The 27,840-nt window shown below is 38.0% G+C and overlaps 1 protein-coding gene and 1 long non-coding RNA gene across 3 annotated transcripts; both read right to left on the bottom strand.

Moving 5' to 3' along the window:
• Positions 1-5,919: 5,919 nt before the first annotated feature.
• On the bottom strand, positions 5,920-13,807 carry fam174b (family with sequence similarity 174 member B). Its single transcript, XM_063004550.1, has 3 exons — positions 13,551-13,807; positions 9,309-9,465; positions 5,920-8,822 (listed from the first exon to the last, which is right to left on the bottom strand). Exons 1-2 carry the CDS (start codon positions 13,805-13,807, stop codon positions 9,330-9,332), a joined length of 393 nt encoding a protein of 130 aa, XP_062860620.1. The 3' UTR covers positions 5,920-8,822; positions 9,309-9,329.
• A 9,866-nt stretch (positions 13,808-23,673) lies between these two features.
• LOC134323273 (uncharacterized) lies at positions 23,674-26,149 on the bottom strand. Of its 2 annotated transcripts, XR_010014037.1 has the most exons (5): positions 25,859-26,142; positions 25,037-25,106; positions 24,803-24,856; positions 24,426-24,541; positions 23,674-24,209 (listed from the first exon to the last, which is right to left on the bottom strand). It is a non-coding gene; the product is annotated as an uncharacterized LOC134323273 (long non-coding RNA). The 2 variants fall into 2 exon arrangements; XR_010014036.1 differs by having other exon boundaries at positions 24,803-25,106; positions 25,859-26,149.
• Positions 26,150-27,840: the final 1,691 nt, after the last annotated feature.

The following is a 27,840-nucleotide window of genomic DNA, read 5'->3' as shown; positions in this document are numbered from 1 at the left end:
TAGTGTGCTGTATTTCATTTATCCATTTATCATGGGTATTTTTGGACGGAGACACATTTTTTACTGCGAGAATCAGTATCAGCCGTATATGGGCCAATGTGTTAACATCATTAAACCTTAAAAAAAAAAATGTCATAATATATTGTCAAGTCAAATTTATTTATATAGCGCTTTTTACAGTAGACATTGTCTCACAGCAACTTCACAGAATCCAGAACCAACAGACCAAAAACCCCTGTTGAGCAAGCCGAGGGCGACAGTGGCAAAGAAAACACCATTAAAAATACAGGAAGAAACCTTGAGAGGAACCAGACTCAGCAGGGACCCCCATCCACCTTGGGTGGCCTGAAGGATAATTTGAATAAATAGGATTTACACAAATCATACAAACACAAAATTAAATTAAACTAAAAGCTATAACTAGCAAAAAATAATAATAATAATTATGTAAACAGTTGGAGTTCATTATTCAGTCCAGTCTGTGATTAAGTCTGTACTGAGTTCTCGAAATTTTTGGTGCGAACACGCCAGGTTTCCGTCACAGGAGCATCATTGTTGGCACGGCAGTCTCGATCGGGTGGGTAAACAGGTTTCCGTCAGAACCACCTCGGGGTAAAACAACAGAAAATGTAGTTAAAAATGTGAAATCATTAAGAGTAAAACATTAGTAGCATGAGACTCCAGCACCCCTAATTATTACAGCATAACTAAAAGGTAGAGCGAAGTCATAAAGGATTTACACAAAGTCATAAAGGCTTTCGCAGGACATCAGCGCTCACCTCCCCTACCGTTATCAAACCTGAGTGATCGTACAAGAGAGGCAGAACGACAGCAACCCAACATCCCTGATCACCACACGTTTCTATGACCTAGAAACTAAGCTCTGCTCCTTTGTCTATAATCGGAGTGGGCAGCTCCAGTCCTAAGGGTCAGAAACCAGGTGCAGCCAGAAGCCAACATGCAGCGCCAGCGAATCTGACAAACATGAGAGCACCAGACTGCCCACACATCCCTAGTTTAGAAAGACTAATCAAAAGCCTGAGTAACTACTGTTTACTATTAAAGGAACATCACCTTATTAAACATGACTGTGTCTCATTTAAGGTTTGTTAGCTATCACACAGAAATCACCTTAATGCAACTTCAATTACCAACACAGACAGCAATTATCAATAAAGTTTAAGACAAATTGAGTGTGCTGTTTATTGCTTGTGACTTTTATACACACATTTTGTTACATTAAAAGTCTCACAGAATGTGCATTTTTACTCATTACTATTGCATGTTTATTATCAATTTCCTTGTTTAATTAACAACTGAAGAACCTCCTACTCTTGTATAAACAACAAAACTATTCTTGACTGCTCTCAGATGCACTTCCAAGATACTGGATAAAGTCTTAAACCAGCACAGTTTAACTCTCAGAAGTTGAATAATTCATGCATGTCAAAAGACATCTGAGCTGAAAAGCATCCTGAAACTAAATGCTTAATATAAAATTTATGTTACATAATGGATTTGTTTTAAGTTGAAGAAATTCAAATTTAGAATACAGATTTTACCAAATCCACCAATGCGAGGACATGATTCCTCTATAGCCAGTCGAGAAATAAGCTTTCAGAAAAATAATTAAAACAGTGGTTTCAAAGGATGTCTAGACGGGGCGAAAATACTTCAGGTAAGTTGCTATATCAAAGTTATACCAACGACACCGAAGCAAGCTGGAAGCGGAGCTGTATAAAGTCGTCCACTCTTTTTACTACAGACCTGTGTTCAAGTTGTACAGTGTCAGAGTCATACATCAGTATAGTGACATAACTGTGCACTTTATCAGTGGTGACCGTTGTAGCTACAATTACTGATTGTAGTTTCTCTCCATGCTTTGTTAGCCCTCTTTCATGCTGTTCTTCAATGGTCAGGACCCCCACAGGACCACTACAGAGCAGGTATTATTTGGGTGGTGGTCATTCTCAGCACTGCAGTGACACTAACATGTTGGTGGTGTGTTGCTGTGTATTGTGCTGATATGAGTGAATAAGACACATCAGCGCTAATGGAGTTTTTAAACACCTCACCGTCACTGCTGGACTGAGAATAGTCCACCAACCAAAAATATATCCAGCCAACAGCGCCCTGTCGGCAGCGTCCTGTGACCACTGATGAAGGTCTAGAAGATGACCAACTCAAACAGCAGCAATAGATGAGCGATCGTCTCTGACTTTACATCTACAAGGTGGACCAACTAGGTAGGAGTGTTTAATAGAGTGGACAGTGAGTGGACACGGTATTAAAATAAACTCCATCAGTGCTGCTGTGTCTGATCCACTCATACCAGCACAACACACACTAACACACCACCACCATGTCAGTGTCACAGCAGTGCTGAGAGTGATTCACCACCTAAATAATACCTGCTCTGTGGTGGTCCTGTGGGGGTCCTGACCATTGAAGAACAGGGTGAAACCAGGCTAAAAAGGTATGTAGAGAAATAAATGGACTACAGTCAGTAATTGTAGAACTACAAAGTGCTTCTATATGGTATATGGAGCTGATAAAAAGACAGTGGGTGTAGAAACAAGGAGGTGGTTTGATTGTTATGGCTGAGTAGTGTATATCATTACTTATTTCCAGAAGTACATTCATGTAATGTATGTAAATGTAAATGCATGTAATGTAATGCAGTTGCTCAGTAAGTGTTTGAAAAAGCTTAAGATGTGATGATAAGCAGTTGTAGTTACAGTGGTGATACATCTACACACAAAATGTAAATGTTTGTGCTACAAAGCCTAAATGTGTAGTGTTACTCAAGCTCCTAGTGGAATGTGTGTTAAACTAACAGAACAACTTTTTTATAAGAATGTAGGTGCAAACAGAGCTGCTGATAGGCAAACATGAAGATAGTGCAGGCAAATCCTGAACACACCCAGCTGTTCACACACACATCACCCCCTATGTACACAGAGATGGTTCTTTGGAATTGTATTCTTGCTTTCTTTATTATCTCTAGGTAAAAATGCACATATGAAACACAATGAACATGTGTAAGTTTGATAAACCAGCAACATCCTCTTTAATATAGTTATTCTGTGTGATTATTATAATAGATTTAGAGTGCTACAAGACGTGGTTTGGTAGGCTGGATTTTGTATATGGTACATTGAGCCTAATACAATTTTAAAAACAATGCAACTGCAAACAAGTACTTTGTAATTGCATAAATATTTGCTTTAAATAGTAATTAAATGTGGTCTAATGTTCATCCATCTACAGCAAAATAAACACATTGTACTCGGTCTTGTGCTTTGAGTCATGTGATTTTGGGGTGGGGAAACGGTTTTCTAATGTAGATTTTTTATGTTTAAGTTTAAAAATAACTACGTTAGCTAACCACCCTGTGTAAAACAGAAAGCCTGTCTGTGTTGTGCAAAACAGAAAGGGTCTGTGTCCAATTTTGCAAAACTTAACTACATACCACAGTTCCTCACAGTCTCATAGCTTGAGGAATATTTTGTAGTGTTAACATTTCCTGCTGTCAGGGCGCAAGGATGCTAAATTTAACAGATCTTTTTATGGGTGGCTTGGTAAATTTTCATCTGTTTTCCATGTGACTGGCGACACGGTCTGTTTTACAACCGAGCTTGCTTTGATAATGCACATTCCTGGCTGTCTGTTTCCTGTTTGTCTCTGCAGTGTGAAACTACTAAAATGGAAAGCTGGTTAATCTTTAATGCAATGTTTTTTTCGTTATCGGTACTTTACAAAAGTATATTAATATTAGTTGTAGAAACTTTCTGTGAAAATTACAAAATAGAATTATCTGAGCTCTGTTTAAAACACCTTTTAGAATATAAGTCAGACTGCTTTATAAATAGCAAATATTAAAGTAAAGATTGTAGTAAATAAATGTATGTAAAAATAAGCAGTGTATAGTTAATAAATACATTTATTTTTTGATGGTTAATACTTGGGTGAAGGTGTATGTGTAAAATGGGCTTTAGAAAGTATAATTTTATAACAACATAAATTTCAGTTTGCTGTGCGCTACTCATTAAGGTGTCATCAGATTTACTAAATTTGTTTTAATAAGCAAAACTAAAAATAGTAATTTTATATAATTTAATTACTTAGCTGTTAAAGAACTTAGTTGGTGTGTATGTGTACATCTGGAGTCTCATTACATGGTTTCCATTTACAGAAGAAAACAGCCACAGGGTTTGACAGTAAAGTTTTTATTGTAATTTTCCTTGAGTCCCATATCTCATAAAACCAAACCCATGCCAGCTACACGACAAAGACAAAACAGATAATCACATGGCTTCTGGAAAAGGATGCCTTCCAAAATCAGACAACAAGTAGCATTGTTTAAAAAGGATAGAATACTAATATGGTGAAAAACCATGGAAAATATCCAACCAAAATTCCATAAAAGACAATACTTACATAGAAATTAAAAGTGGGAAAAAGCTAAACAATAAATAGTGAAGAAGAGAAGAATATTATACTGCATTTTGCTGGCATTTTGTCTTGTTTAGCCATTAAGAAATGTTAATGCAAATCAACTTGAAATAGACATTAAGTATGAGTGGGTAATTCTAGAGTGTTCCAATTCAGCATCTGAATATGGTGGTTTGATCTGCTAGGTTTTGTAGTCTAATCATGGTATGAATGTTTACATAATTTAATTTAATGTACATGTGTCCGTATTTTAAGGCCTACCCTGTGCATATACACTTTTGAGGCACTGGGAATGTGATGAATGAAATAAAAGCTAAAATAAATCAGTCACTTTTATTATTGTGACATTTTACATTCATAAAATATAGTAGTAATCCAAATTGGCCTAAGAGAAAAAATGTATACTAGGATTAAATGTCAGGAATTGTAAAAAACTGAGTTTAAATGAATGTGGCTAAGGTGTATGTAAACTTATGACATTAACTGTAGCCTTTCTGAATAAGGTGTTTTCTGAACTGACACTCACTGAATGTTTTTTGGGTTTTTACACCAATTTATAAAGAAAAGCAGTCCTGGCACACTCAAACCACCAGCCTGTCAGGCACCATTGTCCGAGCCATGGTCAAAGAAGGTGCGCAAAGGTAGACCAACACGCTACACTGGAGCAACTCGCTGCCAAAGTAAACCAGGGGGCTACCAGACGTGTGTCTAAGCCAACAGTTCACCGAACCCTACTGTGTATGGGGCTCTGAACCAGCTGTGGGATACACTAGCATGGCTCCAGATACCTGTGACAACCTACCAAGACCTTATTGAGTCACTCCCAGCCCGTCTAGCTGCTGTCCGTGCTGAACACAGCGGTTACTCCTTATCAATAATTGTAACCTTTCTGGAGGTCCTTCTCTGACCTTTCTCAACAATAAGGTGCTTCCTTATGACACTCACTGAATGGTTTTTGGGTTTTTACACCAGTTTATAAAGAAAAGCAGTCCTGGCACACTCAAACCACCAGCCTGTCTGGCATCAACATCCAAGCCATGGTCAAAGACGCTTGCATTTGTCTCCTTTCCGGTGATAGATATAAACATTGACTGAATTCTGAATAAATACGTTTATACCTTTAAAGGTGTACGTACTTAATAAATAGGTGAGTGTAAGTTGGTACAAACAAGCAGTTGTATCAGGTCTAACTGGTTCTGGTGTATGAGGTTGTGCGTATTCTTAGGTTACACAAACATTCCTGATGTCCAGCTTTTGTTAGATGAGAACACATACATTTCAGATGCACTGTTCAACAGCCCCCTCCTAAACAGCACAATGCATTAGCATTAATTATTTTAACCCTGCATTAACATGGAATGTCACATTGTCCTGCACATTTATATTTTTCTGTGCCAAGGCCACTATGTAGTCTTTTATTTTTTTAAAGAAAACATTTAGAGGAAGATATTATATATAACATTTATTACAGAAATGATTCATGTACTTCACATTCTGAACAAACATTACACCTGGCTTTGCATTTTACAAACCACACCATAAAAGAGGTTGCAGTACAAAAAAAAACCTGTAGATGAGATAATCAAAGCTTACTGATTATGGATGTCTGAAGGTAAAAATAACACAATTTGCAAACACTGCAAATGTAAAATTATACTTACTTAACTTGGAAGTATGCGAGCATATGAAAATCATTTTGCTATTCCTCACATCAAACAGTAAGTAAAAAAGAGAGAGAGAAAAAATACAGGTAAAATTCTGAAAATAGCCACATTAAAAAATACCACCTTTAGCCTATTGAGCAAAAGCTTCATAAAGACTATTAATGCCTACCAAAAGTGAACAGAATAAGAGACTGTAATACTGCAACAACAACAACAAAAATGCTAGTGGACACCAATTGTTATAAATCCTTAACAAAGTGCTGAGCAGCATGTCATGATTACACATCAGCTAGAGAAATTGGATTAAGTAACATTTCTCTTTCTTCTCAAGCAAGATAAAATGACCAACTATGCTTTATTGTTGACCAAAATATTATTAGGTGGCTGTAAAGGTTATGTTTTAATGACTGTTTTAACCCCAGAATGTTGTAAGACAAATCCCAGGATTATTAGAGCGTCACCACCAGTGCCGATTATTCGGCAATACCCTATCATCACTCTCTCCTGGATGTATTCTGCCTCTCTCTTGATTTGCCTTCAGTAAACATTCAGGTTAATAAACACAGTCACAAGAGAAGTCTCTGTATTCTATCAAAACAAATGTAAGAGGACATTAGCAGTAGAAATGTCTCCCAAGGAATTGGCAACCTGCAAAGTTTTACAGCAAATCTGACATTGTTCTGTGCGTAGTTGGAATAATACAAATACATACAGTTTTGGCAGTTTTTTGGTATATATTTAGGTAAACATCACTGCACACCAACACAAAAACCTTGCCCTAACTGTAAGGCATGGTGAAGGGTGCATCATAGTTCCGCTTTCTGTATTAGGGCATGAGAAGTTTGCAGTCATAGAATATTTTATTTAAAAATTTTGCAGAAGTAAAATTTGGCCATAAGACAATGTTCTATCTGTTATTTATTTTGAGCTTATACTAAAGTGTGTAATAAATACAATATTCATTTGTAGCTAAAAAGCATAATAGACAAAAATACTCTGCCTAAATATTTCATATGTGATTATTGTTAAAACCTAAATAATTACAAAATCCTTTCTTGTCATAGTACATGTAAATTATGTATAAGATATTGTTAGAATAATTAAAGTAAAAGGGGGTACTAAAATGGTACCACCCCTAGTCTGTTAGTATGCCAGTTATTGAACGATTTCTTTCCAAACACACATAGCAGCAACTTGAAATCTTCAAACCACAATTTAAACATTCAAATCTAGTTGCTAAAAGAGGCTAGCAACTTTAGAATAAAAACATACAGTATTAACGCACATCACCTACAAAGCTACTAAAATTCCGAAAATGTTGAATTATTACACCTTATGTTATAAAATAAGCTTTTTCTGAGAAATTACCTTCATACACAATTATATACTTTAGTCAGTATTAGAAAATAAATATATCTGGTTAACACGCATAGGCAAATATATCTAAGCAAATATATGTAAGCAGTGTACAACCCACATATATATTAATTCTGTCCTAATACAAGATTTTCATCTATATAAAACACCCTAAAATTCTTCAAAATACTCAAAACATCCAAAAGATATGTGAATTACAACCCAAAATCAAAAAAGCTGAGGCAGTAAGGAAAATGCAAAACAATAAATATAGCCATTGGGGCAACTTCCAGGGTCCTAACACAATTAACCCAATGTGGCCCAGTACACGAGTATGAAACCATTCCTAAAAAAAAAAGATGAGACACAGATTGTCCAATTGAAATGGAATTTGGCATAGTGCTTCTATGTTTGGTAACATCTTGCAGATTATAACACTGCAGTTACACTATATTTTTGCCACAGCCTAAGAACCTATGGTACCTTATGGCAGTTTCGTAACAATGTAAAATGCTTTCTGATTTAAAGCAATGTATGTGTTCCAAATCATGATTAAATTTACCGGTTTGAAATCACACCATTATTTAATTTAGTTGTTTTTTTTACCTCATTACTAGCACTAAATTGCCCCAACTTATTGTGGACCTAAAATACAGGAATGGAGGTATATTAACAAATGAAATGTAGTGGACCAGACAAAACACAAAATATCTTGGGTTCAAACTGTTTGCAATGTAACAAAAGTATAATGTAAATCTAGCTTTGAATTTTTATGGGGTTGTAAATTATTTAAAGCAGTTTATGATGCGGTATAAAGGGTCTTACATGAAATATTAATTCATAGCAAAATACTGGACTACAAGGTAACATTCTGGATCAATTCAGCTAGGGTATGACTTACACAAGTGTATTTTTTTCAGGAATGTCACCATAAAAACACAATGTAAAAACCTGGACACACAATGAACAGGAGGATGAATTAGGGCTGAATTAGGCTGTCACATATATGCAGATATGAAGTTCAGTTCATCATCAGTCCGTCCTGAAAAGACATTGCAACATCTCCTTCATTTGTTCACATAGTCCTTAGAAGCCTGTTCATTTGGTCTCCAGTAAAAATGGTCAGACAGTCAGTCCAAAACAGTACAATTGATCACAGGTAGTACAAAATGATCACAGAAGAAAATATGGAGATGGTTCGCATGCTTCTGGCATGACTATGTAAGTAATACAGTCACTTCAAAAAGGAGGTGTAGGCTTCACTTTCAGATGAGCTTTCCTCATTATTAGGTGGATGAAACAAAGGATTTACACCAGTGATGCCATTATTACCAACAGTGAATTCACCTAGGGAGAAGAGTGAATAAAACATGTTATTATGAGCTGGAAATGTTCAAATATCCTTATTGCATCTCAGTAAAATTCTGGGGATCTTATAAAGAAAGGAATATTCAGAACTTGTATTATTATACTGTTTTATCTAATGGTGCACTATGTAACCCAGCAGATGTAAGGAAAACAGGACACCAGGTCCTGCTCAGAGGAAGCTGCCTACATCTCGGAACAATTGAAAGGACGGAAGGGTGAAGCCGACTGACTGCTGGCAATAGAAGTCATGTATTTTTACAGAACACATTTTTACAGTGTGTTAACCCTTGATGGCACACAATCCAATGGTTTGTTTCTAGCTGGATCACAGTATGGTGTTATTGAATTGTATTTCCTTTGTATTTTATTTGGGGAAAAAAACGTTTCTTATGTAATGAGACTGTATTGTTTGTAACACTGCTTCAATATTTAATTACACACTCGTGGGACGAACTCTAATCATACCTGTTTGCCTTCTCTGCACTCTTAGCTGTATTTAACATCAAAAAGAGTTGAGTCTTCATCATCTTCATTATCTTCATTTAGGGGGGCCATCTCCACACGCTCAGCTGGAGTTGTGATGATGTCATATTTGCGTGTTTTCCGGATCTTCTTTCCAGATCTGAAACAAACACAGAAGAGTTATGTAATGTACATTGGAACATGCAACATATGCAGTGTATACAAATACAAAAAAAACTTTTCAAAATGTACATTAACTGTGATGAAACCTTAACGAAAGGAATTAAATAATAGAAATTATTAGAATTTTAGCCCCTCAGGTGGCGCAGTAGTAAAGTACGCTAGCACACCAGAGTTGGGGTTTCGAATACATCGTATCGAATCTCAGCTCTGCCTTCTGACTAGGTTGGGCAGCTGCATGAACAACGATTGGCTGTTGTTCATAGGGTTAGGGGTAAAAAGTCGGATCATAGGTCCTCATAACTGGTGCAACTGCGGCCCCTGCTGGCTGACTGATGGCGCCTGCACAGGGCTGAGGAATAATGCTGATGGGGGTGTGGCCCTCCGTACACAGTGCCCGTCGGTGTATGAACTCAATTCGTGCGGGTGAAAAATGCAGTCTGTACTGACTGTACGTGCCGGAGGGGGGCGTATGTCAGTTGAGAGGCGTCCTCAGTCAGCGGTAAAGGGTCAAATCAGTATAGAGGACGCAATCAGGGTAATTGGATTAGGGGAGAAAATTGGGGGAAAAGAGAGGGGGAAAAATAGAAAATTCCAAAAAAAATAATCTATTAGAATTTTAAATAAAAAAAATATGTGAAATGTAAATAGAATATAAGATTATATATATATATATATATATATATATATATATATATATATATATATATATATATATATATATAGTCATGGCCAAAAGTGTTGGCACCCCTGAATTTTTTCCAGAAAATGAAGTATTCCTCCTGCAAAAATTATTGCAATTACACATGTTTTGTTATACTCATGTTTATTTCCTTTGTGTGTATTGGAACAACACAAAATTATTGGCACCCTTTCAAAATTGTGGGTAAATAACTTTGTTTCAAGCATGTGATGCTTGTTTAAACTCACCTGTGGCAAGTAACAGGTGTGGGCAATATAAAAATCACACCTAAAACCAGATAAAAAGGAGAGAAGTTGACTCAGTCTTTGCATTGTGTGTCTGTGTGTGCCACACTAAGAATGGAGAACAGAAAGAGGAGAAGAGAACTGTCTGAGGACTTGAGAACCAAAATTGTGGAAAAATATCAACAATCTCAAGGTTACAAGTCCATCTCCAGAGATCTTGATGTTCCTTTGTCCACGGTGCGCAACATAATCAATAAGTTTACAACCCATGGCACTGTAGCTAATCTCCCTGGACGTGGACGGAAGAGAAAAATTGATGAAAGGTTGCAACGCAGGATAGTCCGGATGGTGGATAAGCAGCCCCAATCAAGTTCCAAAGAAATTCAAGCTGTCCTGCAGGCTCAGGGTGCATCAGTGTCAGCGCGAACTATCCGTCGACATTTGAATGAAATGAAACGCTATGGCAGGAGACCCAGGAGGACCCCACTGCTGACACAGAGACATAAAAAAGCTAGACTGCAGTTTGCCAAAATGTACGTGAGTAAGCCAAAATCCTTCTTGGAAAACATCTTGTGGACAGATGAGACCAAGATAGAGCTTTTTGGTAAAGCACATCATTCTACTGTTTACCGAAAACGGAATGAGGCCTACAAAGAAAAGAACACAGTACCTACAGTCAAATATGGTGGAGGTTCAAAGATGTTTTGGGGTTGTTTTGCTGCCTCTGGCCCTGGGTGCCTTGACTGTGTGCAAGGCATCATGAAATCTGAAGATTACCAAAGGATTTTGGGTCGCAATGTAGGGCGCAGTGTCAGAAAGCTGGGTTTGCGTCCTAGGTCATGGGTCTTCCAGCAGGACAATGACCCCAAACATACTTCAAAAAGCACCCAGAAATGGATGGAAACAAAGCGCTGGAGAGTTCTGAAGTGGCCAGCAATGAGTCCGGATCTAAATCCCATTGAACACCTGTGGAGAAATCTTAAAATTGCTGTTGGGAGAAGGCACCCTTCAAATATGAGAGACCTGGAGCAGTTTGCAAAAGAAGAGTGGTCCAGAATTCCAGTTGAGAGGTGTAAGAAGCTTGTTGATGGTTATAGGAAGCGATTGATTTCAGTTATTTTTTTCAAAGCGTGTGCAACCAAATATTAAGTTGAGGGTGCCAATAATTTTGTCCGGCCCATTTTTTGAGTTTTGTGTGAAATTATGTCAAATTTGCCTTTTCTTCTCTGCTTTTTTGTGTTGTTCCAATACACACAAAGGAAATAAACATGTGTATAACAAAACATGTGTAATTGCAATAATTTTCTGGGAGAAATACTTCATTTTCTGGAAAAATTTCAGGGGTGCCAACACTTTCGGCCATGACTGTATATATATATTTCAATTGCATGTACTTGGATGGGAGTCCATATTTTTAATATTGAGAATAAAAGCTTTGTTTGTTTGTTTATTTGGATTTTTAATGTCATGTTTTACACCCTTCGATTACATCCACGACAGAAATGGTAGTTACTCATTACACAAGACTCATCATTTCACAAGGTTATATCGAACACAGTCATGGACAATTTAGTATCTCCAATTCACCTCAATTGCATGTTTTTGGACTGTGGGAGAGAACCCACACAGACACAGGGAGAACATGCAAACTCCACACAGAAATAAAGCTTTGCAGTCAATTCATAAACACTAATAAACTAATAAGACTTAAGCAGAGATTTAATTAATATTAATACAGTAAATTAAAGAAACATGTGACATTCATCTGTTTTAATCTATTTTATGGTGAACACATCACCCTAATGAGTCACTTTAATGTACTGCATTTTCTTTGATTGTCTAGAAAACAATGACCGATAAAAGCACTGTTTAAGATAGTATTAATATTAGACTTTATATAATTTATCTTTATCATATATAATCTATGTATAAAGCCTATATAATTTATTTATTTGGTCACATTTTATTTACAATGTACACTGTACCCCAGCATATTACTCTATTGCTGTATTTTTATTAAGGTTAAATAGTCACCTTTGGCTGTATAATGCTACACCGATCAGCCATAACATTAAAACCACCTCCTTGTTTCTACACTCACTGTCTATTTTATCAGCTCCACTTACCATATAGATGCACTCTGTAGTTATACAATTACTGACTGTAGTTTATCAGTTTCTCTACATACCTTTTTTGCCTGGTTTCACCCTGTTCTTCAATGGTCAGGACCACCACAGAGCTGGTATTATTTAGGTGTTGGATCATTCTCAGCTCTGCAGTGACACTGACATGGTGGTGGTGTGTTAGTGTGTGTTGTGCTGGTATGAGTGGATCAGGCACAGCAGCACTGCTGGAGTTTTTAAATACTGTATCCACTCACTGTCCACTCTATTACACACTCCTACCTAGTTGGTCCACCTTGTAGATGTAAAGTCAGAGACTTGTTTGAGTTGGTCATCTTCTAGACCTTCATCAGTGGTCACAGGACGCTGCCCACGGGGCGCTGTTGGCTGGATGTTTTTGGTTGGTGGACTATTCTCAGTCCAGCAGTGACAGTGAGGTGTTTAAAAACTCACTCAATCCACTCATACCAGCACAACACACACTAACACACCACCACCATGTCAGTGTCACTACAGTGCTGAGAATGACCCACCACCCAAATAATACCTGCTGTGTGGTGGTCCTGTGGGGGTACTGACCCATGAAGAACAGCATAAAAGGGGGCTAATAAAGCATGCAGAGAAACAAATGGACTACAGTAAGTAATTGTAGAACTACAAAGTGCTTCAATATGGTAAGTGAAGCTGATAAAATGGACAGTGAGGAACAAGGAGGTGGTTTTAATGTTATGGCTGATCGGTGTATGTGTGTATAATTTTACCTTATGATAACTGTTTTAGGGGGAAATGCAATACTGAGAAGCATTGGATTTACTACTAAAATACTCAAGCCAAAGTTGATCCCAATTAAACTTCAATCAGACATTTTTCCTTTCTTAATCTTGCATTATTGTAGGTATATAATATGAATAGTCCTTCAAGAGTCGTTCAAGAACAAGAAAAGCACTGAATCCACTTACTGACTCTGTTTTTAGTATTTCTGTAAAGGACTATAACCTGAATGAAATGCCGTTACCTGTACACCTGGAAGAGCAGACAGGTGATGAGCAGGGTGGTAAGGACACAGATAAAGATGACGATGTTTTTGATGGTGGGTAGATCTCTCAGAATGGTAGAAATGCGGGATCCCACAGCGGAATCAGTGCTGTTACTCAGCGGTAAATCCTCCTGTACTGACGCAGTTGAGTTGACCCTGGTAGTGGGAGAGGATGGAAGCACATGTTGCTCTGAGATCACCTCCTGAGCTACTAAAACAATTCGGATCATCAGCATGTACACACAACAGATCATTTTCACTGCGGTGGAATCCAGTACAGTACAGTACAGTAATACAAATAACAGATCCTAACAGATTAAACTGTGCTCCCGTGCTCCCACACAGACGCCATATGGAAAAAATATAGCATGTTCTCCTCAGTTTGAGACAGTTTATTCCACTCTTTTGCGTTATTGTGACAGTACCTCAAGGATCCTTATTATAATCTAGTCGTTAGTGGATGTGTAACAAGTCTCCTTTCAACCGAGCTTCCATCTACTGTAGGATGTGGGTGGGAAAAAAACAGTGAATGACTAGATCCCGGAAGTGCTCTCTACTGACGTACTAACATTTTAACCCTTTCAAAAGGGAACAAAGTCATATTTACTCAGGACCAAAGTGTTTAAACATACAAATATACAAATTACAAAATTGCTATTGTTATTAAATGATTAAATACAAGCCCAAATCAGGAAAAAGTTGGGACAGCATGGAAAATGCAAATAATAAAAAACACAGAGTTTCTTACATTTACTTTGACTTTTATTTGATTGCAGACAGGATGAACCTGAGATATTTCATGTTTTATCTGCTCAACTTCATTTTATTTATTAATAAACATCCATTCCTGCATTTCAGGCCTGCAACACATTCCAAAATAAGTTGGGACAGTAAAGTATTTACCACTTTGTAATGTTGCCATTCCTTTTCACTACACTTAAAAGACGTTTTGGCACAGAGGATACCAAGTGATTTAGTGTTTCAGCTTTTATTTTGTCTCATTCTTCCTGCAAACACGTCTTAAGATGTGCAACAGTACATGGTCGTCATTGTCGCATTTTTCATTTCAAAATTCTCCACACATTCTCTATTGGGGACAGGTCAGGACTGCAGGCAGACCAGTCTAGTACCCGTACCCTCTTCTTCCACAGCCATGCCTTTGTAATGTGTGCAAAATGGGGTTTTGCATTGTCTTGTTGAAAAATGCATGGACGTCCCTGGAAAAGATGACGTCTTGAAGGCAGCATATGTTGCTTTAAGATCTCAATGTCCTTTTCTGCATTGATGCTGCCATCACAGAAGTGTAAATGACCTTTGCCAAGGGCACTGACACAGCCCCATACCATGACAGACCCTGGCTTTTGGACTTGTTGCTGATAACAGTCTGGATGGTCCATTTTGTCTTTGGTGTCCATTTTCTCCAAAAAAAGACCTGGAATGCTGATTCATCTGACCACAATACACGTTTCCACTGTGTGATGGTCCATCCTAGATGCGTCCGAGCCCAGAAAAGTCGACACAGCTTCTGGACATGGTTAACACAAGGCTTCTTTTTTGCACTGTAAAGTTGTAAGTGGTATTTGTGCATGTAACTCTGTATTGTAGAGCTTGACAAAGGTTTGCCAAAGAAATCCCTCACCCATGTGGTTATATCAGCTATTGTTGAGTGGCGGTTCTTAATGTAGTGCCATCTGAGGGATCGAAGATCACAGGCTTTCATCTTAAGCTTGTGCCCTTGGCCTTTACACACTGACATTCCTTGAATCATTTAATGATATTATGCACTGTAGAGGGAGAAATATGCAAATTCCTTCCAATCTTTCTTTGGGGTACATTGTTTTTAAACAGTTAAATAATCTTCTCACACATTTGTTGACAAATTGGAGATCGTTGCATATCAAAGACTCAGCCTTTCCTGGATGCTGCTTTTGTACCAAACCATGATTACAATCACCTGTTGACATCACCTCATTACATCATTATTTAGTTTTTTCACCTCATTACTAGCCCTAAATTGCCTCCGTTCCAACTTTTTTTGGAATGTGTTGCAGGCCTGAAATGCAGGAATGGAGGTATATTAACAAATGAAATGAAGTTGAGCAGATAAAACATAAAATATCTTGAGTTCAAACTGTCTGCAATCAAATAAAAGTCAAAGTTAATAAAAGGAACATTGCATTTTTATTTTATTTGCATTTTCCATACTGTCCCAACTTTTTCTGATTTTTTGGCTCCTTGTTTGCCGTTTTATCTAACTATTGTTCTGATTTGTGTTAAGAACAATCAGTTGTTACGTTCGGACATCAAATAAATCAACTTAAGTTGTTCTGGCAGGGATACTGAAGGTATGCTATGCCTATGCAGTTTTTTTCATATAAGTGTTTAATGTTTCTGTCCCTTGAAAACCATTATTGCTAATCGTTGTGTAAATCTTTCCAACCAAAGGCAACATAATTTAAAACCTGGTGCAATTTGCTTAAGAGCTTTTTAATTGTGTTTTTTTTTTTTTTATTCTAGCATTTGTATCTAAAAGTTTGGTTAGAGTATTTTATGTAACATATATATACAGTGTATCACAAAAGTGAGTACACCCCTCACATTTCTGCAAATATTTCATTATATCTTTTCATGGGACAACACTATAGACATGAAACTTGGATATAACTTAGAGTAGTCAGTGTACAACTTGTATAGCAGTGTAGATTTACTGTCTTCTGAAAATAACTCAGCACACAGCCATTAATGTCTAAATGGCTGGCAACATAAGTGAGTACACCCCACAGTGAACATGTCCAAATTGTGCCCAAAGTGTCAATATTTTGTGTGACCACCATTATTATCCAGCACTGCCTTAACCCTCCTGGGCATGGAATTCACCAGAGCTGCACAGGTTGCTACTGGAATCCTCTTCCCCTCCTCCATGATGACATCACGGAGCTGGTGGATGTTAGACATTTTGAACTCCTCCACCTTCGCCACAGGTGCTCAATTGGGTTTAGTCCATCACCTTTACCTTCAGCTTCCTCAGCAAGGCAGTTGTCATCTTGGAGGTTGTGTTTGGGGTCGTTATCCTGTTGGAAAGTTGGAGTTTTCGAAGGGAGGGGATCATGCTCTGTTTCAGAATGTCACAGTACATGTTGGAATTCATGTTTCCCTCAATGAACCGCAGCTCCCCAGTGCCAGCAACACTCATGCAGCCCAAGACCATGATGCTACCACCACCATGCTTGACTGTAGGCAAGATACAGTTGTCTTGGTACTTCTCACCAGGGCGCCGCCACACATGCTGGACACCATCTGAGCCAAACAAGTTTATCTTGGTCTCGTCAGACCACAGGGCATTCCCGTAATCCATGTTCTTTGACTGCTTGTTTTCAGCAAACTGTTTGCTGGCTTTCTTGTGCGTCAGCTTCCTTCTGGGATGACGACCATGCAGACTGAGTTGATGCAGTGTGCGGCGTATGGTCTGAGCACTGACAGGCTGACCTCCCACGTCTTCAGCCTCTGCAGCAATGCTGGCAGCACTCATGTGTCTATTTTTTGAAGCCAACCTCTGGATATGACGCCGAACACGTGGACTCAACTTCTTTGGTCGACCTTGGCGAAGCCTGTTCCGAGTGGAACCTGTCCTGGAAAACCGCTGTATGACCTTGGCCACCATGCTGTAGCTCAGTTTCAGGGTGTTAGCAATCTTCTTATAGGCCAGGCCATCTTTGTGGAGAGCAACAATTCTATTTCTCACATCCTCAGAGAGTTCTTTGCCATGAGGTGTCATGTTGAATATCCAGTGGCCAGTATGAGAGAATTGTACCCAAAACACCAAATTTAACAGCCCTGCTCCCCATTTACACCTGGGACCTTGACACATGACACCAGGGTGGGACAACGACACATTTGGGCACAATTTGGACATGTTCATTGTGGGGTGTACTCACTTATGTTGCCAGTTATTTAGACATTAATGGCTGTGTGTTGAGTTATTTTCAGAAGACAGTAAATCTACACTGCTATACAAGCTGTACTACTCTAAGTTATATCCAAGTTTCATGTCTATAGTGTTGTCCCATGAAAAGATATAATGAAATATTTGCAGAAATGTGAGGGGTGTACTCACTTTTGTGATACACTGTATATACAGTATATATATATATATATATATATATATATATATATATATATATATATATATAAATATATATATATATTGGTGAGGTCAAACATTTACATACACTTGTAGGGGAAAGGATTTTGTCTTAACAAACTTGTTTTTATGTTTCATATGTTCCAGCAACTTAGAAGTGAAAGATATACTCATTAGTAACTGTGATTGACTACAGCTGGTTCCTTTTCTATCGATATAAATAGGGTTATTTGAATGTGTTCATTAGACTGAGAAAATGGATCACTGATTTTCACAAGTATTGTTCACAGTTCATAAGTAACTTTATGCTTCAGCTATTAAGTACAAACCACATAGTGTCGCTGCCCATATCAGTAAAAAAAAAAAAAACTTCTTATGCTTAAAGAGATTTAGTGCTTCAAAAACACTAAACAGGTCTCCCATTAATAAAAAGTAGGAGGAAAAGGACGGAGAAAGGTGGAAATGAGCTGTAACAGATCAGTAACACATAGTTGTACGTGTAATACAAGTTGCTACATTGTGCAGACTGTTTTGAGAGTCAAGGAACTAAAATACACTTATTGAAAAATAACTCCATGCTGCCATCTAGTTCTGACTTTATGCAGTCATAAGTCACTGTTGATCAATGATCCAGAAACTGCTGTTAACCTTACACAATACTGTACACTAGCACATTGCATTTCAAACCCCTGAAAAAAATGGGTCGCAGAGAAAAATAATAATAATTAAATACACTTGCACGCGAGCGTCCTCTTGTGGAGGCTTTATGTTGCATCTTATGTAAGATGCATTGTGTTGCCTGGGTAAAAAATAATGGACAAAATGTGGGTCGCTTGCAAAGTTTAAAAAACCCTGCACAATACACAGGTGTTACACACAAGTTTTACAGTATTTCTGACCTTATCGTTCTCTACAAAACACCAACGTTGCATTTAAAAAAATATTTATTAACCTCCAACTCACTACACAACAACCCAAGCCAAATCCACTAAGATTCATTTATTTTTTCTCTTTGTTTTTACGTGCACAAACTTTGATCGCTCGCTACTTGTGCATTTTAGGACGTGGTATCATTAAACCTTTCGTCACATCTTGCGTGTGTTTTCGTAACAAAACGATATTTGTGAGAGAAGAGAAGCTCGCCTGTGATTCCAGTTGGTGATAGGTCGTGTAGTGTGAAACCCCCTATCACCGATCAGTCGTGTAGTGTGAAATACACACTGACTGAAAGACTCCCGAGTGCAGAAGATTCAGTCGTGTAGTGTGAACTGTACAGCGACCCGGCAAATCAGAAAGTCGTGTAGTGTGAACTTGGCATAACAGACCCTGATCCTATTATCCCCCGTCCCTGTGCAGGCACCATCAATCTAAATTTAGGCACCTACCTCAAAAACAAGCCAATTATTGGCGGTATAGGCCCCCAGCCAGCCGGTAGCAAAGCTGAGATTCAAACCAGCTGTTTGAATCAGAGATGTTAGCTTTGGTGTGCTAGCGTGTTTTACCTCTGCTCTGAAATATTGCTTTGGATGTGTTATTACAGTTGCAGGCCAAAATGATTGTATTCTGCTTGACAACTTTGGATTTTTAATGTGATACATTACATTTTTCTGCAAAGCATTTCCATATTGTCTCAACTTTTACTGGTTTGGGGTTGTACTGTACTTCCAAAACATATAATCACTTCAGATTTATACATATGGCTTCCCAAAATGAGATTTAGGCCAGGTGAAAGATCATAACAGTCAGCATTTCCTGGTCTTTAAGGCTTTGGATTTGAAATGAAAAACATTTAAAATCTACATACAGACATGATTAGCTACTGTATGTCTGAGAGAGGATGGCTAAGGCTCTGTAATAGATTTGCGTCCTGTACAGCAGCGGTCCCCAACCTTTTCTGCTGTGTATAAGGTTGCAACTGCTTGTAAGTCCTCTTCACTGGGTCCATATCATAATAACCAGGTATTCACCCTCAGGCAGATATATTTCAATAACATTTTTTATACTTTTCATACTTCTCCTAAATTTCAGTTGATCAAGCTATTGTAAGAAACATGCTATACACTACACTTGACCAGACAGTAGTAGTTGCTGTTGCAGTTGCAATAAGGTGAATCCCTTTCCAGGCTTTCCCCTAGACAGGGCTACTTTTTTTTAGTGATGCTCAGATTAGACGGCGCTGGTATTGTTTAAGCCAATGTTTAATTTGGTTAATTGCTTTTGTCATTGTCTTACATTAAAATTTCGCTCAGAAAGAAAAGACACACGCAGGGAAATTCCTTTTTACGGCGCCATAGATTAATATTGTCATTATGACATTAGGCTAATTGACCACAAACATCTTTACCCCTTGCACCCATTTATATGATACAAACTATATTAATATTAAAATCATATACAGTGTATCACAAAAGTGAGTACACCCCTCACATTTCTGCAAATATTTTATTATATCTTTTCATGGGACAACACTATAGACATGAAACTTGGTTATAACTTAGAGTAGTCAGTGTACAACTTGTATAGCAGTGTAGATTTACTGTCTTCTGAAAATAACTCAACACACAGCCATTAATGTCTAAATGGCTGGCAACATAAGTGAGTACACCCCACAGTGAACATGTCCAAATTGTGCCCAAAGTGTCAATATTTTGTGTGACCACCATTATTATCCAGCACTGCCTTAACCCTCCTGGGCATGGAATTCACCAGAGCTGCACAGGTTGCTACTGGAATCCTCTTCCACTCCTCCATGATGACAGTTTTCGAAGGGAGGGGATCATGCTCTGTTTCAGAATGTCACAGTACATGTTGGAATTCATGTTTCCCTCAATTAACTGCAGCTCCCCAGTGCCAGCAACACTCATGCAGCCCAAGACCATGATGCTACCACCACCATGCTTGACTGTAGGCAAGATACAGTTGTCTTGGTACTTCTCACCAGGGCGCCGCCACACATGCTGGACACCATCTGAGCCAAACAAGTTTATCTTGGTCTCGTCAGACCACAGGGCATTCCAGTAATCCATGTTCTTGGACTGCTTGTCTTCAGCAAACTGTTTGCGGGCTTTCTTGTGCGTCAGCTTCCTTCTGGGATGACGACCATGCAGACCGAGTTGATGCAGTGTGCGGCGTATGGTCTGAGCACTGACAGGCTGACCTCCCACGTCTTCAACCTCTGCAGCAATGCTGGCAGCACTCATGTGTCTATTTTTTAAAGCCAACCTCTGGATATGACGCCGAACACGTGGACTCAACTTCTTTGGTCGACCCTGGCGAAGCCTGTTCCGAGTGGAACCTGTCCTGGAAAACCGCTGTATGACCTTGGCCACCATGCTGTAGCTCAGTTTCAGGGTGTTAGCAATCTTCTTATAGCCCAGGCCCATCTTTGTGGAGAGCAACAATTCTATTTCTCACATCCTAAGAGAGTTCTTTGCCATGAGGTTCTAACAGGCACTTTGGCACTTTGGTTCTAACAGGTTTTAGCAGATTTGTGTTCTTTGACTGTTGTTTTCCTAAACTTGAGAAATGAAATGTTCACTATAGAAGCACTTCTGTAAGTCGCTCTGGATAAGAGCGTCTGCTAAATGCTGAAAATGTAAATGTAAATGAGGTGCCATGTTGAATATCCAGTGGCCAGTATGAGAGAATTGTACCCAAAACACCAAATTTAACAGCCCTGCTCCCCATTTACACCTGGGACCTTGACACATGACACCAGGGAGGGACAACGACACATTTGGGCACAATTTGGACATGTTCACTGTGGGGTGTACTCACTTATGTTGCCAGCTATTTAGACATTAATGGCTGTGTGTTGAGTTATTTTCAGAAGACAGTAAATCTACACTGCTATACAAGCTGTACACTGACTACTCTAAGTTATATCCAAGTTTCATGTCTATAGTGTTGTCCCATGAAAAGATATAATGAAATATTTGCAGAAATGTGAGGGGTGTACTCACTTTTGTGATACACTGTACATGATGACCACAACCTGAATAGAATACTGAATAGAATAAAAAATGTACATATTACAATATAAATACTGAAATGCCACAAACCATAAACATTTATCTCCTCTTTAGTAGGTAAGCATTTCTGGCAGCCATTACAACCTGTCATCAACAAATTCTGAAAGCACGTCACATAATTATTAAGAAACTATAGCTAAAACAAAATTGGTTTTTACACTGAAAAATTATTAATTAACCCACTTAGCAACACATTTTGGGCCTGTTCCAAGCAGACCCTTTGCAAATTTGTCACGATAACATGAGTGGATCATATGCACACCAGCTCAGCGGTACGAATATCCTGGCAATTTATAACTTAACTGTCTTTGCAACTGCCATTTTAGAGCTGTAGGTTGAAGGATCTAATACTTAGTTTTCTATAAATATTTGAATATTTGACAAATGCATCGATAACCATGCAACTATGTTATTGAACTTCAATACATAAACAGCTACTTATTAACAAGACAACTAACAAATGCCTTTATGGTCCGATAATCTTATTCCTTTTCATTCAGCGTTAAGCCGTAAACAATAATAATACAAACAAATAAAACAGTCCATCAGTAGAGCTATCTCGACAGAATGTGGCACTGTCACCGTGTTGACAATAACTTTCTTAGTAACAAGGCAGACGTGCATTCCATCAATTTGCTTATAACTGTTGTGATGCTTCATGGTGTGAAATGCAAAAAATCCCTCTGCAGCAGTAACAGCATCTTCTGTTTTACCAGGTTTCACAAAATAGTTTTATTTATCAGACAAACTCTCTTTAGCTCACGTCTTTAGATGGCACCTTTATTTAACACTGACATGTACGTGCTTCCCAAGGATCCTGACTGAGATAAAAACATGGGCATTTTTAAGAGAAGTGTGAGAAGACTGGACCTAAAGATAAAGGTGAAATCAGTGCAAAACCTGCAAAAAATAGCATGTGCAGACTACAAAAGCACTTTTTTGATTTAGAAATCCTGGCCGAATGCATTTTAGGCCCAAATAAGAGGACAGGGAAAAAAAAGGACGTATGGTCATGCTAGTATTAGGGTAATAGCCTTAGCATATTAGCATTTGCACATTAGCAATAGTCACAGCACACTAGCAATAGCATTAGCAGCTTAGCATTAGCACATAGTATTGTTCAGCACTCTTTGTATATATTTATATGAGTACTTTATTTCACTCCATGTGTTGTTGCTCTGTCGTCTTTGTGTGATGGTAATTTGTATCATTGTTATTAGTTGTAGTGTATATTTTTAAATACATACTCGCTCTAGTGTTTATAACCCATCCCAAGTGTTTTATTAGAGAACTGTGTCTTGACACGACAAACACAGTTATAGTAAGACACACAGGAGCAGAGGTGGTAACTAACAAAGTACTTAGTTTTTTTTAGGTATCTGTACTTTATTTGAGTATTTCTGTCACTTCCCAGGAAAAAATATACTGTGAAATTTCATAGTAAAACTGTGAAATATTTTACAGTTCTACTTTGAAATTTTGATGGTAATTTGGCCACTTCATGGTTCTACTGTGAAATTTTATAGTAATCTAGTTGACAGTTCCACTATCAACTTTCACAGTAAAACCATGAATTATTTCACAGTTTTACTATAAAAAAAAGTTCACAGTAAAACTGAATTATTTTACAGTTCTACTATGAATTGATGGTAATTTGGCCACTTCATGGTTCTACTGTGAACTTTCATAGTAATCTAGTTGACAGTTCCACTATGAACTTTCACAGTAAAACACTGAATTATTTCACAGTTCTACTATAAGCAATTTCAAAGTAAAACTGTAAACCTGATTGATTATTTTACTGTGATGTTTAAAAGTTCCACTGTAAACTTGGTAAACAGTTTTACCCTGGACTTCACAGTTTACTTTGTAATTACTGTACTTTGACATTAATTATACAATACAATACAATACAATGTATAGATCTCACAACTCCATTTATTCAGCAACGGTATAATTTCAAACACGCACAAAAACAACTGGTAAGGATTCCTTCTAAATGGTAAACTGATAACACATGTACCAACTTGGCATTCTATAATGTAATGTTAAATGCATTAAAATAATAGTAATATAAAAAATAATGGTAATAGATTGTATTTGTTATATAATAACATAATTATATTACACTTAATAATTTATTTTACGATGGTAATTATACAATAATATAATTTTATTATACAGTAATATATACAATTATATAACTGAATAATGTATTGTGGTATAAATCTACAGTATATATAAACTCTATACATACATAATGAAAAATCTCATTCATAAGCATTCCTTATGCATTTAATTATGGCAGTATTGGGTGTTTGGATGTGTCCTATGTCTGAGTGTGTGTGGGGGTGTGAATTGTGACATGAATTACACCTCTTGTTTTCCTAGCTTGTCCACATTGTTGAATTTGCTGGTGAAGTACACTTTCTGGACCTTCTTCATGGGGAAAATCTGTTCGGCCACCTTTAAAAATGCAAAAAAAATAAAATAAATAAATAAATAAATAAAAATAATCAAACATTTGCCGCCATCACCTCTAAGCTACAGGGGCCCTAATATATTTCATCAGCAATGTCTTACATCTGATGTATCATAAGGCATATATTTGGTAAGCGTATCATTAATTACCATTAATTGTTATGGTGCAAAAAATATTTATTGCTGAAAAACATGACTTACCTTCATCTGCACTAAAGCACTGACGCAGACAGATCTTCTCTCTTTTTAATTTCATTATTTTAGTAGCTCAGACTGCCTTAAGATGGATTGGCATGGCCCGTCTGATTCACTAGTTACTAGAAAAAGAATCAAACAATTAATATCAGCAGCTATGCAATCAGTACACAGTTTAGCATTTAGTAACACACCCAACAGAAGTTGAAAACAGTCAGGGCTTTAAGCATATATAGATATGCAGGCGGGCACAAAGGTGGATGAATGGATGGATGAAAAGACATTGTCAGCATCAAAACTGTAAAGAAGTGAGTTGTTTTACATATTTTAACACAAATTTATTTTAAACACAATCTGTTTTTAAAAAATCAATTAGCACCTACTTTAAGTTTCCGAGATCCAGGCCTCCTTGTAATTTTCTCTTTTACATCATAGTCCTAGAATGAAATGATTTAGAATATGTAGTTATCTGAGTTATCTACAAAAACAGTAACATTCTGTGGATGTGGTTGTAAAGCAATGTACTGAAACTTGCTGCTACTATCATGAACAAGAATATGAAAAACCCATCCTTATGTGCTGATGTAAATGTAGGCAGATACTGTTATCTACAATACCCGGGTCTTCTCTGTCGGACACTGAGACTCTCTCAACCTCAGCAGCCCTCCTTGACATGTGGTCATTTTCCTGGAATAAAAATACTGTTTTTAATTTCATATTTAAAATCTGTAGTTAACAGAATGCTACAATAGCTTAAACACAGTGGCACAAATGCAGGGTTTTCCCTGGGTTGTTGGCAGGCTTACGTGGTGTGGTCACTGGGCTTGGGCTTAGGTGGTGCCCAAGTTTTATAGGGAGTAGGGAAAGAGTAGGGGAAACCTGAAATGTGTGTTAATAGACATTTCCTGAATAAATCATATAAACTTTGATCAACTGCCCCAGTTTCACAGCAATAATTTAAAGCACACATATCACCCATCATTCCAAAGAAAATGCTGGACCTCCACTATTTTAGGAGCAACTTGCAGGTTAACGTTCACATTTAATTAAGACGTGTATAAATAAGACATAAAAGGTGAATTGTCTTGTAGGAAATATTAAAAGCATTTATATTATCACTTAGAATTATAAAAAGTGATAGGTTTATTATAGTGCAGTTTAGCACTGTAACAACACTATAAACTAAGTAATTGTACCAGTCTTAACGCGTTGCAAGTATTACTACGCATTTAAAAAGAGCACAATCAATTACCGTCAGATAACAGACTGTTTATGCTAATGGTTTAGCTAACGTCCCAAGTAACTAATTTGAAGACATAGAATCCTGAGACCTGTGTTATTTTCGGCTTTCTAAAATGGCCATTTATTTTTAATAACATTTTAGGCATAGTAAATATATTATTGTGTATTATTATAAACTGTTTAAGTTAATGACTTACCATCGAACTTCAGGGTTTAGCAGGGCGCCGCTTCACCAACGTCTTTTTATCCATTTCTCACTTTCCAGGTAACAGTTTAGCCGTTGATGAGATTTTCCGTCGTCAGATTCTTGTCCTTTAATAAGTTCTGACTCAATAACATGTGGCAGGAACTTTAACTTTAAGCAGATACACAGCGCGGACTTTAACAGACTCGTTTTTGAGAATTAAATCACTGAAACTGACACAAAATTTGTATTTCGCGCGGTTCACCTGACGCGAAGCTCGAGACGCTTGGTTGAAATAACGGTCTCAAATCAAGTGCGCATGTGCGCATGCCCAGATGTCCAGACTGACATGATGTCTGACATGATGTGTGTAGAAGAGAGGTTTGCGCAGAACAGGCAGAATAAAAGGCGCTATAAAGTCATCTGTCTGATGTAATATTGATGTAATGTAATATTTGTCCTGTCTGCATGAGGTTATTTGTATTTTTGTAATATTATAAATATGTAAATCTGTGCTGTATTCTTTTTTTATTGGAATATTGTTAATCATCTATTTTTTTTTAGATGTACAGTGTATCACAAAAGTGAGTACACCCCTCACAATTCTGCAGATATTTAAGTATATCTTTTCATGGGACAACACTGACGAAATGACACTTTGACAAAATGAAAAGTAGTCTGTGTGCAGCTTATATAACAGTGTAAATTTATTATTCCCTCAAAATAACTCAATATACAGCCATTAATGTCTAAACCACCGGCAACAAAAGTGAGTACACCCCTAAGAGACTACACCCCTAAATGTCCAAATTGAGCACTGCTTGTCATTTTCCCTCCAAAATGTCACGTGACTCGTTAGTGTTACTAGGTCTCAGGTGTGCATAGGGAGCAGGTGTGTTCAATTTAGTAGTACAGCTCTCATACTGGTCACTGAAAGTTCCAACATGGCACCTCATGGCAAAGAACTCTCTGAGGATCTTAAAAGACGAATTGTTGCGCTACATGAAGATGGCCAAGGCTACAAGAAGATTGCCAACACCATGAAACTGAGCTGCAGCACAGTGGCCAAGATCATCCAGCGTTTTAAAAGAGCAGGGTCCACTCAGAACAGACCTCGCGTTGGTCATCCAAAGAAGCTGAGTGCACGTGCTCAGCGTCACATCCAACTGCTGTCTTTGAAAGATAGGTGCAGGAGTGCTGTCAGCATTGCTGCAGAGATTGAAAAGGTGGGGGGTCAGCCTGTCAGTGCTCAGACCATACGCCGCACACTACATCAAATTGGTCTGCATGGCTGTCACCCCAGAAGGAAGCCTCTTCTGAAGTCTCTACACAAGAAAGCCCGCAAACAGTTTGCTGAAGACATGTCAACAAAGGACATGGATTACTGGAACCATGTCCTATGGTCTGATGAGACCAAGATTAATTTGTTTGGTTCAGATGGTCTCAAGCATGTGTGGCGGCAATCAGGTGAGGAGTACAAAGATAAGTGTGTCATGCCTACAGTCAAGCATGGTGGTGGGAATGCCATGGTCTGGGGCTGCATGAGTGCAGCAGGTGTTGGGGAGTTACATTTCATTGAGGGACACATGAACTCCAATATGTACTGTGAAATACTGAAGCAGAGCATGATCCCCTCCCTCCGGAAACTGGGTCGCAGGGCAGTGTTCCAGCATGATAATGACCCCAAACACACCTCTAAGACGACCACTGCTTTATTGAAGAGGCTGAGGGTAAAGGTGATGGACTGGCCAAGCATGTCTCCAGACCTAAACCCAATAGAACATCTTTGGGGCATCCTCAAGCGGAAGGTGGAGGAGCGCAAAGTCTCGAATATCCGCCAGCTCCGTGATGTCGTCATGGAGGAGTGGAAAAGCATTCCAGTGGCAACCTGTGAAGCTCTGGTAAACTCCATGCCCAGGAGAGTTAAGGCAGTTCTGGGAAATAATGGTGGCCACACAAAATATTGACCCTTCAGGAACTTTCACTAAGGGGTGT

This window comes from Trichomycterus rosablanca, chromosome 11 (assembly GCF_030014385.1).
Source record: "Trichomycterus rosablanca isolate fTriRos1 chromosome 11, fTriRos1.hap1, whole genome shotgun sequence".
Taxonomy (NCBI): domain Eukaryota; kingdom Metazoa; phylum Chordata; class Actinopteri; order Siluriformes; family Trichomycteridae; genus Trichomycterus; species Trichomycterus rosablanca.
This window is presented reverse-complemented; position numbering and strand designations above follow the sequence as displayed.

Bases quoted from the DNA above. Each gene is read 5' to 3' on its own strand.
- fam174b (XM_063004550.1), bottom strand. From the start codon at position 13,807: ATGCTGATGATCCGAATTGTTTTAGTAGCTCAGGAGGTGATCTCAGAG. The intron at 9,466-13,550 runs GTAACGGCATTT...TGTTTGTTTCAG, and splicing joins CTGCTCTTCCAGGTGTACAG to ATCTGGAAAGAAGATCCGGA.